The 17,749-nt window shown below is 42.8% G+C and overlaps 1 protein-coding gene across 1 annotated transcript in view; it reads left to right on the top strand.

Annotated features, from left to right (window-relative positions):
* The window catches only part of DOCK2 (dedicator of cytokinesis 2), a 364,075-nt gene that overhangs the window by 12,488 nt on the left and 333,838 nt on the right, over positions 1 to 17,749 (top strand). Inside the window, exons 2-3 of the mRNA XM_036240222.1 lie at positions 6,963 to 7,046; positions 17,564 to 17,604. Coding sequence (XP_036096115.1) covers positions 6,963 to 7,046; positions 17,564 to 17,604 — 125 coding nt within the window. The remainder of the gene's footprint in view (positions 1 to 6,962; positions 7,047 to 17,563; positions 17,605 to 17,749) is intronic.

Here is a 17,749-nt window from a genome sequence, read left to right as displayed (position 1 = left end):
CCTAATTTGCTGATGCTCCAGAAGCAAACGCATATTATGGATGGTTTTCTTCTGTTGGAAACCTCAGTTGCCTCTGTGGCCCTGCCCAGCTTTGTGACAGGCAAGTTCTCAGTGCTCAGCCAGACCTCTGGGGTGAGAGGGAGCAGGGAGAAGTGAGTCTGCAGACTCAGGGCACCAACACTCTGGACCACGTCCAATCGCCAGCAGCCTTGGTGGGGACAGGGTTTGAAAGCAGGCCAAGTGTGGAGGGAATGAAGAAACAGGCCCTGTTTATTCAGGGGAAGAGCATTCTGAGCACCTCCCTCCCCCCCATCAAGGTTCTCTTTTGGACAAAGGATGAATTGGTTGCAAACTGCAGGGAAGGAGATTTAAAGGTGACACAAAGGAGAGTCTGAAAGAGTCCCGACTGGAGTTTTGACAGTACTAATAAAAAGAAAGTGACTGTCATTTATGGAGCACTTACTATGGTCACAGAGTCATGCACAGAGTCACACATGAGAGGAACTGTGTGTTCATCTCAGCTGTTTCCTAGGGACCCCTGTAAGGTAAGGACCATCATCTCCTCCATTCTGCAGTTAGGGAAACTGAGGCTTAGGAGGTGAAGATGCTGTTCTAGCAGGCTGCCACTAGCCCCTATAGTGCCTTTGTGCAGGTTACGAAAGATACCCGTCCTCTGGTGGATAAAGTACCTGGGTAGGGCACAGGCCTTGGCAAGTGGATTACTGGTTGGGTGGCAGCCGCCACTGCTCTCTCGGCTGAGTAGCCTTATGCAGGACAAAGCCTGTGAAATCACACGCTGTGGCTGTGGGCATGAGGCGAGAGCTGGTAAATAGCAGAATTGGACTCAAGAATCACAACCGTCTGACTCCAGAAACACTGGCTCTTAACTCCCAAGCTTTATTGTCTCAAGACTGAGACCTTCCATCCCTGTGAATGCCCACACGGCTAGGTGGTCCCTTGGTGAAAGGGCTGATTTGTATAGGTCTTCGAACTAAAGAGCCTGCGAGTTTCCTCCTTTTCCCTCAGAGAATACAGCTCAGAGAATGTGGCAAGAATGAAGCAGGAAGCAGGATCTAGTGAACAACTGAACACGTGCCAGCCAGGTGATGTGGGGAGGCAATGGGTGCAGAGAATAAACAAAGCACAGGGCTGGTTTGAGTCCTGGCTCTGTGATTTACCACCAGGCAGGTGAAGGGGGGTCTTGAGTAATCTACTCAAACCCTCTGAACCTCAGTTTTCTCATCTGTAAAATGGGGATAGTATCTACCTCATGCAATAGTTGTAATGACGACATGAAAGGGCAATTGAGAATATGCTTCCCTGTGACACAGTGAAGCAACATTATACGTGTCTTTTGTTTATGTTGGAGGAGGGTTCTGATCTCATTTCTTCTCCAAGGCCTCTCCACTAGTATGATCAGTGCTTTTACTGAATCTGTAAGTTTGGTTACATTGTGTTTTCATTTTCTTTTGTCTCAAAACTTTTTATGTTTTTCTTTGTGAGTTCTTCTTTGACCCATTGGTTGTTTAAGGGTATGTTGTTTAATTTACAAATATTTATGAATCTTCCAGTTTTCTTTCTAGTATTCATTTCTAGCTTTATTCCTTTGTATAATTTTATTTCTATAAAATTTCCTTTAAGACTTGTTTTGTGGGCTAACATATGATCTAGTCTGAAGAATATTCCTTGTGTACTTAAGAAGAATGTGTATTCTTCTACTGTAAGATGGAGTGTTCTGTATATGTCTGTTGAGCCTGCTTATTTATAGTATTGGTCAACTCCTCTCTTTCCTTATTGAGTTTTATGCCTACTTGTTGTATCCATTATTGGTAATGGGGCATTGAAGTCTTCAATTACTATTGTAGAACTGTCTATTTCTCCCTTTAATTGTGCCAATGTTTACTTTATATATTTTAGTGTTCTATTATTAAGTATGTGGATGTTTATAATTGCTATATCTCTTCTTTGTGTATTGGCTCTTTGGTCAATATATAATGTCCTTTGTCTCTTGTAATAATATTTTACTTAAAGTCTATTTTGTTTAATATTACTACACGCATTACAGCTCTCTTTTCATTATTATGTGTGTGGAACTTTAAAAACAATTCTTTCACGTTAACTCTATTTTTGTCTCTGCATCTAAAGTGAATCTCTTGTACATAATATATAGTTGGTTTATGGTATTTTTAATTCTGTCAATCTCTGGCTTTTGACAGGACAGTTTTAATCCATTTACATTTAAAGTAAATAATGGTAAAGAAGGACTTACTTCTTCTATTTTGCTATTTGATTTCTATATATCGTGCATATATTTTTTCTCAGTTCTTTATTGCTCCTTCTTTTGTGTTTAATTGATTTATTTTAGTTTACTGTTTTTATTCCCTTCTCATTTATTTTTCTCTATATTTTAAAGTTATTTTCTTAGTTGTTAACCTGGGGTTTACAATTAACATCTTACATTTATAACAAAATAGTTTAAGATAATACCAATTTAGCTTCAATAGCATACAAAATCTCTGATTCTATACAAGTCTGTCTCTCCCCTTTTGTGTTGTTATCATGTCTTTATACAGTGTGTACCCACTGTCATAGATTTATAGTTAATGTTCTATGCATTTGTTTTTTCAATTATCTATTAGTGATGAACTCCCTGTTTCTGTTTATCTCTTAATTCCTCCTTCATTTTTGAAGGATATAGAATTCTTTGTTGACAGTTTTTTTCTTTCAACGTTTAAAATATGTTAGCCCTGGCCAGTTTGGCTCAGCGGTTAGAGCATTGACCTGTGGTCCGGAGAGACCTGGGTTCGGTTCCCGCTATGGGCACGTACTTCGGTTGCAGTCTGTCCCCAGCCCTGGTTGGGTCGTGCGGGAGGCAGCCACTCGATGTGTCCCTTTCACGTCGATGTTTCTCTCTCTCTCTCTCTTCCTCTCTCTCCTTCCCACTCCATCTGAAAAAAAAAAAAGTGAAAAAATGTCCTCGGGTGAGGATAAAATACGTTACTCCACTGCCATCTAGCCTCTATGATTTCTGAAGAGAAATGACTTGATAATTTGATTGAGGACCACGTGCGCATGATGAATTGCTTCTTTTTTGCTGTTTTAAAGACTCTGTCTTTGTCTTTTGTTTTTGACAATTTGACTGGTATTTCTCAGTGTGGATCTTTTTGAGTTTATCCTGTTTGGATTTTATTGAGCTTCTTGGGTGTGTAGATTCATTTATTCCATCAAATAGAAATTTCTGACCATTATTTCTCCAAATATTATTTTGGCCCCTTTTTCTCTTCTCTTATTATGAAACTCTCATTATGTGAACAGTGGTGCATCTGATAGTGTCCCACGGGTCACTTAGACTGTTCATTTTTATTTATTCTTTTCTCTTTCTGCTCTTCAGTTTGGCTAATCTCAACTGACATATTTTCAACATCATTAATTCTTCTTTCTTTTGCCTGCTCAAATTTACTGTTGGGCGTCTCTAATTAATTTTTCACATTTGTTATTGTATTTTTTAGGTCCAGAATTTTTATTTGGTTCTTTTTGATAATTTCTATTGATTAATGATATTCTTTATTGTATGAGACACTATTCTGGTTTTCTTTAGTTTTTTTTTTCATCCATAGTTTTTCTTTACCTATTTGAGCATATTTAGGACAATTGATTTAAAGTCTGTTCCTTCTTCAGGGACAGTGTCTATTAATTTAATGTTTGCCTGTAAATGGGACATGCTTTTTTGTTTCTTTATATGCCTTATAATTTTGTGCTGAAAACTGGATATATTGAATATTACAATGTGCTAACTTTGATGTCAGATGCTTCCTTCTTGCCAGGGCTTATTGTCACTGCTTGATATAAGTTGTAGTAGTTTATTCTGTGACTTTTGTAAGGTATTTTTGTGAAAACTATATTATTTGTTGTATATAGTTACTGAAGTCTTTAAATGCCTGGAGTTGAAAGAAAAAAATCTGGTGTTTTCCGCTGGACTATATGTACGTGTATTGGGGCATACCTTCAAAGCCTAGCCAGGCCATTATTCGCCTAGCCTGTGTTCCCTACCTGTGGGAAGCCTGAAGGTCAACCAGAGTTGAGCGCTCTAAGCCTCAGAGCCTTTTACATCCTTTCTCATCATACATTCAACTCTGTGCATAGGCTTCTAGATCCCCTGGTATATGTAAGTATTCTTCAAAGCTCCTATTCTCCAAAGCACTTCACTCCTAAACCTTTCCTCCCAGGCTTATTGGTGACATCATGGCTTACCCTAATTTATATTCTTTACCCCATGTGAAAGCAGGTGGTTCTTTTGCTTTTAAATGTTTTTAACCAATGCCCTTTGTGTAACTGCTTTTGTGCCCCAAGGGAATCCCAGATCAGGAAAATAGAGGCAAGCTCATGATAGGTCAAAACAGACAGCTACAATTTCTTGGGACGAGGGCCACTCTGCTCCCTACAGCCCCAGGAACCCATACCAGGGATATGGGGTACCATCTTCAAGACTGCCACCGAGATACGATGGAGGTCGGACAAGGATAAATTTAAATACCACAAAACTTTACCATGTTTCAGTTGCCTTTTACTTGACTGGGCATTTGCTTAGTTGCTATGAACTTTTGACTATTTTTCAGAGTTTTGATAAAACTGATTCTGACAGTTTTTGCAAGATTTTTTTATAGCTTCTTCAGAGGCACAGACACTTAGAGTTCCCTACTCCACCATTTTTGCTGATATCACCCTAAGAAGTAGTTTTTAAATGTAGTTTGTTTGTTTTTTTAACAGATGAGGAAATTGAGGGCCAAATGCAGAGGGAATGAACTGAGTTAATTGTAGGACTACCAGGAGGGCTCAGAATTCCTCTCATTTAGTTCAAGCTGCCTTCTGCACTGTTTGGTCACATGGTTCATCAGCAGCGAGTGTCTAACTGGTTTGGAGACCATTGGAATTACAAAGACAAATCAACAAACTCCTCATGGGCCTCCCTACATGCACACGGTCTCCCTCCATCTGCTCTCCACAGAGCAGCCAGAGCAGTAGTCGGCATGATGGCGTCACATCTCCCCCTGCTTGACACCATTCAGCCCTCCGTTCACCAGTGTATGTATAAACGAAAGACGGCTACCCATACAATGGAATAGTATTCAGCCACAGAAAGGAAGTACTGACAGTTGCTACAACGTGGATGAATCTTGAAAACATTGTGCTAAGTGAAAGAAGCCAGTCACAAACACACACACACATATATTATATGGTTTTATTTATATGAAATGTACAGAATAGGGAAATCTATAGAGACAGAAAGTAGATTAGTGGCCACTTGGGGTTGGAGGGACTTTTTTAGGTGATGAGAATATTCTGAAATTAATCGTGGTGACAGTTACACACCTCTGTGAATAAATAGTTAAATAATACACTTAAAATGAGTGAATTGTACATCAGTAAAGCTATTACTAAATAAAGAAAATAACTTCAGCTTCCCATTCTCTTGGAATAAAGTCCAAACTTATCATGAGCCCTGCATAACCTGTTCCCTGCCTCTCCAGCCTCATCTTGTGTCTTGTGTCCCCCCACCCCACCCCTTATCATACTCCATCTACAGTAATTTTCTTTATGCTCTCTGAATACATCAAGTGTCTTTCTTCCTCAGGGCCTTTGCACATGATGTTCCTTCTTCCTGAAATGCCCTTCCCCTTGCTGTGTCTATAGCTGACTTGTTAAAAATCTTTCATATTTCATATCAGGGAGGCCTTTCCTAACTACCCCAGTGAAAGTCAACGCCCTCTATTATTCTCTACCAGGCTCTTATTTGTTTTTCTCCATGACACGTACCATATTTTATAAACTTATAATTATGTGTGTGTTCACTCAAAGAGCAAGGTAATTGTCTAGCATGTACCTGGCTCATCACAATTGCTCACTAAATATCTCCTGCATAAATTAATGATGAAAATCTCATAGGATCATCCTGTCCATCCTCCTGAGGGTCTTTCCTTAAATCAAATCATATATGTTGTTCTTAAAGAACTCCTGCTGGTGGTTTCATTTTAGCCCTCGGTTTCACCCCTAATCCAGGTGAACAGTGTGGCCTGGTCCTCACTTAGCAAGTGATGCTGAGCAGGGCCTGAGTACTGCAAAGGGATCAGCCAAGGGATCAGCCAAGTTTCCGACAGCATAGAGGGGACTCTGTTCATAGGCTACTGGTCCCTAGGAACCGACAGTGTAAAGGCATGTGAGGGGAGAGCACACCACTGAATATTCAATACTCATACGGGTCCTACAAACGATTAGAAAACGGGGATCAGTATGGCCTGGGAATGCCAAGGAGGGCCTCATGGAGGAAGCAGGACTCTGTTCTGAAGGATTTGCTTTGGTGAAGGCCGATGATTAGGCATCTTTCGCTAGAAGGACAAAGGTTTGTTAGACGTGGGTGGAAGAGAGAGAGGGCTTCCTTGGATGATGGAGATCGTGGCCTTTGAGTAGTGGAGAGATTGGCATTTTAGGCTGTTGTCACCTGGGTGGAGTCACTGGGGAGCAGCCAGAAGCCCACCATAGCAGTTGAAATATGGAAGTTAGATACTGATTGTACTGTCATTTCTTAGATGACTTTGGCCAAATTGCTTGACCTCTCAGAGCCTTTGTTTCCTTATCTGTAACATGTGATCACAAGGTTGTTGTAGGAATGGGATGGGAAGATGTGCTGAGCACGTGTCGGGCATTCAGTAAGAGGTCAACCCACAGGAGAGGAGATGAGACAAATACCCTCCTTGTTACTCAGACTGTCGTGTTGGGGGGCAGGAGGGGGGCTTTCGGAGCCAGGCTGGGCCTGGACTGACTTCTGTGGCAGGCCGTGGGTTGGTCTTGTTTAGACCACACAGGCTGCATGGGCATCAGATAAACTCAAGCCGGGGAGAGCAGGAAGTAGCAGAGATTCCCAGTACTTAGAAGTCTCACCAGCTTGCTTCTCTCCCATTTCACAGCCATATACAACTTCCAAGGGAGCGGAGCCCCTCAGCTCTCCCTGCAGATTGGAGACATGGTACGAATACAGGAGACCTGCGGAGGTGAGTCACTGGCCCAGGCGGCCCTCAGCGACCAGGGCCCTTAGCTGATGGTGCTGGGAAGTCCCCAGGACATGCACAGTACCTCCAGCCCTCCCCTGGAACATGCAACTTTGTGTACTCTATTTAAATATATTTTACTAATTTTAGTCATTAGAATTTACTGAAAATAACACTTTGTTATTTTAGGAATTGATGTTTAGAAGTAAAGGCCTGCCTGGGTGGTCTGATGGGGTGATTTTGGCCTGTGAACCTGCTACATATAATTATTTACTAATATTGATACCATTATAAAGGAAAATCAGCATTGTTAGGGTTTGGAAGGGCCCAGTAAACTATACCCCGATTCCGGGAGTACCGCTGTGCACAGCTGTGTGGTTTGGGCTCACACCTGGGCCAGGGAGCAGTGCTTTCTCCCTTCATCAAGCCGGGAGCCCTGTCTTGGGCAAAGTGGCGTATTTTTCTTCTCACGGAGGTGCTATCGTCTTATGAAGCCAAGTGTCTATTGGGCTGTGTCCACCCATGGTGGAGACAAGGGGGTTCTTTTTAGAATCTGCACAAAGGCTAATGGCCTTGGAGTTATAAGTCAAGCCACTAGAAATCAATATGCATCACCCATGTCACTGCTAAAACTGATCGTGGGAACAGGGCTTGGGTGCAAGAGCCAGAGGAGCTTTCTCATGTAGGCCACAAAAGGCAGCCCCTCCCAGCCGCGGCGCGAGGCTGCTGATCATGCTGCTTGGCGGAGGGCAGGGTGTTCTTCCTGGGGGGGGCGGAGCAGGAGGAAAGGAAAGCAGAGTAGGCTGAGCACCCTGGCCCCAGAGACTCCCGGGAGAGGCCCTCCTCCTGCCCTGGGGTGGGAGTGAGGAGCAGGCAGGAGCAGGTGTGCTACTGTGAAGGGGAAGCCGAATCAGGAAATAAGGTGCTGCCTACAGAACGAGGTGGGCTCTTACCACCTTGAGGGTGGGGCCCTGTGCTAAGTTCTCTATAACATTCGTTCTGTCCCTTCTCACAGGCGCCGGCAGTAAGAACCTCCAGCGCTAGGTTAGCTACATGCTAATTCCAAGGCAGCTCTTCAGGCTGTCGCAGGGGAGCGTGTGCACACACATGCACCCAGCACACACACACAGAGACACATGCACACGGACACAGACACACAGAAGCAAACAAACACAAAACCTTTTTTTCGGCAGGGGGAAGAATTTAATATTTCAAAACACCTTTAAAGGGATTGGCATGGAGAAAATGAGAACCTTGTCCACCTTTACATTTATCTTACGCTTTAGTATTAGTGTTATTCGGGGTTATAATGGGAGGATACCATGCACTCTTCAGTGTCTAGGCCCCTAAAGATGCCAGTCTGGCCATGTCAGAATCTCTCATACACAGAGTGAATGAAACTGGGGGCGGGGGATGGGAGAAGGCATGCTTTCTAAAGCCTCAGGTCTGTGATGGCAAATACCCCGCCCCCTTCCCACACTGCTACCCTCTCTTTACAAACCTAGCTCTGCCCAGGGGCAGATAAGCAAACTCTAGGTGTCTACCAAGGGTAAGAACAGCAAGACAATTTCCTCCATGTCTTTTAGGTGCTACTAAATGCTACTGCCAGAAGCAGACATGAGACCACCCACTCGCAGGGGAGGAGCCAAGGCTCAGAGAGGAGAAATGACTGGCCTAGGGTCACACAATGAGCCAGATGTCATTGTCTCCACCCCATACCCACACTTTTTTTTAACCCATGCCTACCAAGGCAGTGAAAAGGCTTTGGTAATTAGACTTCCTGTCTTACATTTTGGACTTCAGACAAGTATTGTCCTCTTCTTCTTCTTGCAATTTCCCTGAAGAAAGAACTTGAGGGCAGTATACTGACTACACAGGTTGCACGTAGCCAATCTTCCATGACTTTAGCCTGGTGTGGAGCCCGGCCTTTGGAAAGGCCACAGTTGCTGACTCAAGTCCCTTGTATTTGTCTTTGGGATTAGCGTCCTTCCTTCTAACCTCTTTGTCATAGGTTTCCCACTTTTAATTCTATTTTATTAGTTTTATCTAATGTATCCTTGCAATAAGCAGTCATAATATCTTTCTAGAAAGAGATGGGCATATTTATTCAGTAAGTGATTGCCAATTCATGGGTACTTTGAAAATACAATGTTCAGAATTCTGATAGAATGATTCTACATATCTGGGGACTCACACCCATGCACTCGCACCCACACAGAGCTGTCAAACGGGAATTTATGGAATTCTAAGATTTCTCTAAGGGCTTTAGACAGCTAACTGTTCTAAGATCAGGCCTGGTGTTGTCTGAGGTGCAGATGGGGTGTTGTTCTGCCTATGATTCTGATTGAAAAACGGTTCCTCTGCAAATATTAAATGTGAAAACCACAGTGTTAGTCAAAAATTAGTCAAAACGGAGTAGCAGAAATAACTTGGGTGTGGCCATGAAACCCTCTTATAGAAACCTACTGTCGACATAAGAAATGTTCAAACCAGTAGATAATTTTTTTATAAGAGGTTATTTGAGCCAATCTGACCACATATGCTGGAAGCAAGATCTTAAATGCTCAGGATAATAATAGTTTTGCAATTTCTTTTCTGCATTTGAAATTAAGGGGGAAGGAGAGGGGGAGACATAAAGAAGGTTACGTGGAGATGTGAAAAAGCAAGGTGGTACCCTGGCCAATTTGCTCAGCGGTTAGTGCGTCGACCTGCGGTGTAGAGAGACCCGGGTTCGGTTCCCGCTAAGGGCATGTATCTCGGTTGCAGTTTGTCCCCGGCCCTGGTTGGGTCGTGCAGGTGGCAGCCACTCGATGTGTACCTTTCACATCGATGTTTCTCTCTCTCTCTCTTCCTCTCTCTCCCTCCCACTCTATCTGAACAAAAAATGAAAAAATGTCCTTGGGTAAGGATAAAAAAGAAAAAGAAAAAGCAAGGTGGTAATAGATTACAGGATATTTAACAAGATTATGTGCTCTTCTGAGGATGGTTGCAGCTTATTTCAAAGGTGTGTCAACATGCACAGAAACAATGAACAGGACTTGCTTAGGGCAACAGTAAACCTTTTACTAAAAAGTTATATGCCTGGGATGTGGCTATCCGCTATGACCTGTCCAACCAGGAATTTATGATCAGATCACCCTGTGAGGTTACTTTCCATATAATCCCTTTTTTGGTAGACACTACTTGAAAAATAAAATCCAGCCAATTGAGAGATTAGTCAAAAATTTAAAATATGGGAATTGCAAAGCTGTGGAAAGGAAATAGTGGTGAACATGGAGTCCAAATGAATCAATTTATAAAAATTAGTATTAAAAGTCTTAATATTTATGGCTACCAAAAAGAATGTAATTGTCAGGAAACTGGACAATTAAGAACAACTAATGAATTATGTGAAGTGGGGAGAGCAATGAGAGAGAGTAGATTAACTCCAGGATATCACTTGAGATTGAGTCAATATTAATTAGAAATAAAACATGTAACTAAAAATACCATAACCACTCTAGTCTTTTAATGTTTTTCATACCTATTTTCATTTTAGAGGAGTTTTTAGGAGGTACTTCTTGTGAAGAAGTAACATTTAACTGAAATTTCAACATTTTCTTCAATCTCACTTTATTTCTTTTTCTTCTGTTAAATACAAATAAGATTAAGTTTGAGGTTTGTATTTACATAGTATCTTTACTATATGTTTACATAGTATCTTTACTATATTTTGATGCAGCGGTTCTCAGCCTCTGGGTCGCGACCCCTTTGGGGGTCGAACAACCCTTTCACAGGGGTCTCCTAAGACCATTGGAAAACACATATTTCCGATGGCGATTCATAACAGTAGCAAAGTTACAGTTAGGAAGTAGCAACAAAAATAATTTTATGGTTGGGGGTCACCACAACATGAGTAACTGTATTAAAGGGTCGCAGCATTAGGAAGGTTGAGAACCACTGGATGAGATTATTTAAAAATTGTGTTTTATCTATTTATCCATCTGTCATTTGTGTATTAAATATAAATGAAAGTTGACTGGAATGATATTAACAGTGTTTTTCTTTTTCTTGGTAATGGAATTCAGGATGATTCTTCTAGCTTTTTTATTGCTAATTTTCTGCTTGGTTTACATTCTTTATAATAGCATATGTCAATTTTATTTGTTTGTTTATTTATGTCTATTCATTTATTTATTTTTTGTTAATCCTCACCTGAGGATATTTTTCCATTGATTTTTTTTTTTTTAGATAGAGTAGAAAGGACAGAAGGAGAGAGAGAGAAACATCAATGTGAGAGAGACACATCGATTGGTTGCCTCCCACACGACCCTGACCAGGGCTGGGGATCAAACCTGAGAGCCTTCAGTCCAAAGGCTGATGCTCTAACTGCTGAGCCAAACCAGCCAGGGCTTACATTTCAATTTTAGACAAAAACAATATAGTCTTGATGATTCTTCCGATATTAGCAATGATTCATATTAGATGATAGGAATGAGAATAATCATTACTTTAGTTTTTGTATTTTTTAATTGTTTATAAATCTCCCCTCCCCCCCCCCCCCAAAAAAAAATGGAAGGAGCCTGGGCTTTTGAATCAGAAAGTTACTCCCTGCTCCGCTGCCCACTAGCTGAGTGCTCTTAGGCAGGCAGGCAGGCTCCAGTTTTCCCACTTGTGAAATGTGTTAGCACTGCCTTGCTCCTAGGCTTATTATGAGAATGACAGGAGAGAAAGTAGAGAAGCTGCCTAGCACCAGGCCTGTCTCCTAGGTGCTCTGTGTTGGTTAATTCCCTCTTTTCCCCTGTTAGAGAGAGTCACATTGAAACTGAAAGGTAGGTATCTTTAGAGTATGGCCCAGGGAACCCTGAAGCTGGCTAGAATGGGTGAGACTAGCCCTGCTTTGCATGTGTAATACATTTACTCAGCCCGATAGATGGGGGAAACCAAAACCTGGCCTGGAACCGTAGATGTGAAAGAATTTCCTCGCACTAGAGCTGAAGCATTCGGATGGACTTTTAACTGGGAAGATAATATTTTGTTGTGATAAAAAATTAAACAGTTCAGAAGGATAACTGTTGCTAAGCCTTAGACGTCCTAATACTTATTTCCTTGTCCATCTTACGTCTCTCGGGCTGCCTCTTCCATCCAGAGCAGCATAAACATCCTGGGTCCTGATTTTACATGTGGAAGACACATGAAAGTGTTTATTAGGCAGGCAGAACTCCCAGGGGCGCGTGGGGGTTGGGGTGGGGGAATTCATGTAAAAAAGCAGTGTTCTTTTTCCCCAGTCACTTCCTTCAGTCACATTTGGTTGACATCTTTCCTGCTGTTTAATGACATCTCAAAAGAAGACTTCAACCCCACACCCATTTTCATGTTCCCTCCTTCCCTTTCTCCAGCTGAAGCAAGGCTGGGCGTGGGAGTTTGAGGTTCACGCTCTCCAATCCGCTGTCTTCCCCGATGAGCCCAAGGATCAGCCTGTCCCCTGCATAAATAGCCATGTAGCTCACGGAACCTGCCCCCAACATCTCGGGGTGAATCTCCTGGACTGCACCCCCATGCTTGGGTTGGGTTTGGGGTATGAGGGAGCGATACCATGTCCTCTCAGGTTACCACAACTACCGTCACCTAAGATCTGTCTTCTGTCTCTGTCTCCCTTCTGGTTCCATAGACCATGATAAGAGGATGTTCTTTGGGGGCAGCCCAGCCTGATCAGACTCTCCTCTTCAAGCCCTGAGCAATTCCCATTCTGTCTGCCGACGCACACACTAGCCTGGCCACGGGGTTCCACTTGGGTGGGGACGAGGGGATTTCTAGAGAGTGGTTCCCAAGGAACTTCCACATTTTTCTTACTGGTAAAATTAAACAAGGGGAAGGGATGAAAGAGGAGGTTGACACGAGTCTTTTTTTTTTTTTAAAGGTAAGACATAGCTTTTGCTGTTGTTTTCCAGAAGTGGGACTACACTGGGCATCCCATTCTGAGACTGGCTCCTCTCACTCACAAAACCCAGCTTCTTTCGAAGCAGCACATGTGCCTCATTCTTGGTTCGGCTTCAGGGCGCTGCAGTTTGGGGCTCCCGCTTGCAGTGAGGGGCACGCCCAGCGCCCTGCAGCAGCTCCCATACCCACAAATCCATCGAGAGTGATCTTGACCCATCTAAGTTCTTTGCTTTTAGAGTAAGAGGGGGGCATTATGAGCACTTAACAGGCTATCTTTTCAAAATGTCACTTTGTAGGAAGATGGTCCTTTGTTCAGCTCTATTCTAGAAACAGGTCTCTCTGAAGGGACTCCATTTTCTTAAGTAAAGCTGTTCTATTATGGGGAGTTTGTAAGTGAAGTTTTCTTCCCTAAACGAGGGTGAAGCTAAAGCATCAGGAAGCTTCCATTATGTTGAATTTGAAGCATGTCTCATTTACTTGGTATTATGAAAATACATTAAAATCATTTCACACACACACACACACACACACACACACACACAAACCTGCAAACAAAACCATTTTCAAAATCTGTAGGTAGTGAAAATAAAATAGAAAATATGCCCAATTTTCTCTGATGGTGATTGATTGATTTTTAGAAGAGAGAATGGCATTTTCTAACTTTTAAACACTTACCATATGCCAGCCACCAGGCAAACTCTGAATTCCTTCTCTAAGCTTTGTGAGGTAGGCACTATTATTTCCATTTTCTAGATAGGGAAACTGAGGCTCAGAGAAACACAGTAACTTGTCTCAGATCACACAGACATAGTTGTAGATCTTCATTCAAATCCAGGCTTTGATTCCAGAACTCACACTCTTAACGACTGATAGGCACTAGCTGAACATTAATAGATATTGCAATCATACCGGAAAGTAAAATACACCCAGGCCCTCACCACTCAGGTCAACGAATATCAACATTTCTTACATTTACTTCAGACATTTTTTTTTTTGTTAAGAAACCGAAATTTTAGATGCAGTTGAAAGTCGCTGTTTACCCCTCCCTTATTCCATTCTTATCTTTTTGTCCATACTATAGGTGACACATCCTGAAACTGAGATGTTTTCTTCCCCTCCAAGGTCCTGTACCTTTACCAGACATGTTTACGTTCATAGTCCTGTTTTAAAAAAAAATAGTTTTTGCAACAACTCGACATTATTTCCCTCATTTTACAGCTGCAAACTCTGAGGCTTAAGTGACATATCCAAACACGACGCTGCAAGGAGACAGCAGACAGAGAACGGGTATCTCGGCCAGGATTCTTCTTCTTTTTTAATATGTTTTTACAGATTCTTTTTAGAGAAAGAGGAAGGGAGAGATGGAAACATCGATGTGAGAGAGAAGCATCAATATCAATCGGCTGCCTCCTGCACGCCTCCTACTGGGGATCGAGCCTGAAACTCGGGCATGTGCCCTGACCGGGAATCAGACCAGGACCTCTCAGTCCACGGGACGATGGTTGATCCACTGGGCCACACCGGCTGGGCACCATGATTCTTTGTTGGTGTTCTGGGATATTTTTAGTCTTTCCTCCCTATCCCCACCACCTGCAACTCTGAGGTGATTAGAGAATTTAGGTACATTTCATTTTGGTATTTGGGATGTGGGAAGAGAGGACAATTTGAGTATTTTGACATTTCATAATTGTCTGGGAGAAGGGTAAAAAAAAAAAAAATCCCTTTTCTCATCTTCCCCCAGGATAAACCTTGTGAATTTTCTATTTAAGAAAAGAAATGCTATCACATGGATAGGATGAGCTAAAAAGCCCCTGCTAGTATTTAACTGGAAAGAATGTTGAGCCCTGGGGCAAGTCGTGGGATAGGGTACTGGCTGTGTTACATTGGGCCTGCTTTTGATCAAGGTCCGTTGTCATGGATGTGGCTGTGTGTGCCAACTGTTGCTACCGGTCAGGTCTTGGAGCACAGCTGGGTAAAGCTGACAGCTGAGCAGATTAGGCAGCTGACTTCAGAAAGCCACAGAGGCCAGGGATCCAGCAGGGGTGGGGATGTCAGCAAACGTCCTAAGGACAGCCCTGGAGCAGCTAACGTGTCTCCTCACCTAGCCAGGGAGATGGTTGTAAGCCCTTCTCATCCAGGACCACTGGGATTTATTTCTGGAAGCACCTAGCCCAGTGCCATCCGTGTACATAGTAGGTGCACAGTCAGTGTTGGTCGAACTTGAATCTGGGAGCCAGAATGTGTATCTGTGGATAAGAGTCAATAGATTCCTTGCTCGGGAGTGAGCCGAAGCTCTGAGAATCAGGAAACCTACAGGTGTCCACAAGTAACAGTCTCAAAATTCCTGGACTAACTGGGAAGTCACGAGACCCTAAGGGAGCCCCTGTGACAGAGATGTGAATGTAGGCATGAGCTTTGGGTGGGGACTATTTGTCCCTTGGTTGTTTTCCTAATTCTGGTGCATTTGGGTGGCCTTGACCATCAAGTGGATTCAGGTCATTGCAACCAAGAGACCCTTATCTGTATTTGTGCTCATCTCGCAGGATATTATAGCAGAACAGCTCTGGGGCTGGCTTTGAAGCCACACAGACATGCCCTTGAACCTTGGGTGTGTAATTTGGCCCAATACATCAATTGACTTCGATCTCAATTTCTTTACCTATAGAATGGGAATAATAGTTAGCCCACAGTACTGATATGAGGACTTAATGAGAAAATGCATGTACGACACTTAGCATACAGCTTTACATGCACTAAATGATCAATAAATGGTAGTGAGTACTATTACAGAAATGCTCTTATATATAGTTGGTGGGATAGGGAAGAACTGTCATTATGCAATGCTGTAGAGTGTCATCTCTAGAGTCAGATACCTGGGTTTAAATCTAAGTTGCATCACTCACCAGCTGTGTGACCATTGGCAAGTTGCTCAGTCTCTCTGTTCTCATTTGTAGAACTGAAATAGTAATAGTACCAACTTTATAGGATTGTTGTGAAGATTATATGATTTAAAAAACTTGACCAGAGTTCCTGGCACAGAGCAAGCGTTGGGAAAGGATGAGCACCGTTGTGAATGGCTGATTATGACCCATAGTTATGGAGAAATCACTAGAGGAGTGTGAAAATGGAATGTCATGTTGCACGGAGTAGTAAGTTTTTCACCACTGGGCGTATTCAGCTGGAAAGTAGCTTAGTAGGAATGTAGTTTTAGGGATTCAGGTGTTGGGAGGATGAAAATCTTGGGAAACCACTATGTTCTTTCCTCCATTAAACAGGTAGCGCGGTGTGATGGCTGCTTACATTCAAATCCTGACACTGTCACTAGCTGTGTGACCCTGGGCAAATTACTTAACTTCTCTGTGCCTCAGGCAGACCACTATTCTGTAAAGTGGAACAACAATGACAGTTCCTATTTCACATGGTGCTGGGAAGATTGAAGGATTCGTATACGAAGAGTGCTTAGAACTGGACTTATTCCAAACCTGAGGATCATTTGCTCATCCTCCATTCCTTTCTTTCTGATTTCCCTCTCTCCTTGCTTTTCTCTTTTTCTCCTTCCTCTCTCTCTCTGTCTCTCAAAATAGGAGCTACTGTGGGTCCCTGTTGTTTTAGAACTTTCTCTGGGACCTGACCCCCTCAAGCTGTCTCATGATGGGGAGGGGTGACGTTGCCTTTTAAGTTGTTTGTTTTGGGGCTTGCTCTTATGTCTGTGGAGAACATATTTCAGCTACAATCTGTCAGCCTGGTAATGAGGGTTTGCTAATGAGGCTCCCGACAGACACTTTTTATTTACAGAAATGACAAATGCCACTACTTGGCTGTGCTCGAATCATTTCAAAGCTGGTGGACTCATTATAGTCATCAATACTTGCTACACTGAGGTTCATTTCGTCTGAGGACTGTGTGTAAGTTGGATTTGTGTTCATTGTATCATTTTTCATATTCCCGTAAAAAGAAGAATCTTTTAAAATTCCTGTCCTTTTACATATCCCTGAACTTGCCTGTTTTGTAATGACTAACTTTTGCAAATCATATTTTAGGAATCATTTGCTGCTGTTAGAACTGGGATATTATTTTAGGATGTTTGCCAAAATCCCTTGACCTTTCTATGTCCTTAAGGCAAAGGTTAACACATGCACATGGACACGGGATCCAGGCAGGTGATGGGAACACGTGAAGGGCTGGGTGCAGGCTAGTGAGCTGGAAGCACCTGCCCTGTCTGACGGGCCAGGTGCTTCTCTCCGCCAGCCAGCTGTGGCCACGGGGAGTCAGGTGCTTCTCTCTGCCAGCCAGCTGTGGCCACAGGGGAGTCTGGCCACCACCCTGGACCTCCTGGTTTTTCCCAAAGATGGAGGAGATTTGCATTTTTATGTGAAATTCCTGTATTTTTAGATGCTCTTTGGAGATGTTGGCAACCGATTCAACAGCTTGTTGAAGCCCAGGGGCTTCCAGACTTTGATTTGTATCTAAGGTCTAAAGCAGTTTGCAGTAGTGTCTTTGATAGTTAAAAACAAACCAACAAACAAAAAAGGAGCACCAAAAAACCCAGCAACAGACTCGTGAGGATAGATGAGAGATGTCTCTTTGTTTTCTCTTTGCAGACTGGTACAGGGGATACCTCATAAAGCACAAAATGTTACAGGTAAGATGGATGTGTTTTCGCTTGAGCCAGCAGTGGGTACCTTTCCATGTTGTTCCTTAGCAAACTGGCCCTGTGCTTTCCCACCGCTATACCTTGGTGCTCACTGGGCCTCAACTCCCTCTTTTACTCATTCTTTTTTTTTAAA

Source organism: Molossus molossus, unplaced genomic scaffold (assembly GCF_014108415.1).
Source record: "Molossus molossus isolate mMolMol1 unplaced genomic scaffold, mMolMol1.p scaffold_m16_p_4, whole genome shotgun sequence".
Lineage (NCBI taxonomy): Eukaryota > Metazoa > Chordata > Mammalia > Chiroptera > Molossidae > Molossus > Molossus molossus.
This window is presented reverse-complemented; position numbering and strand designations above follow the sequence as displayed.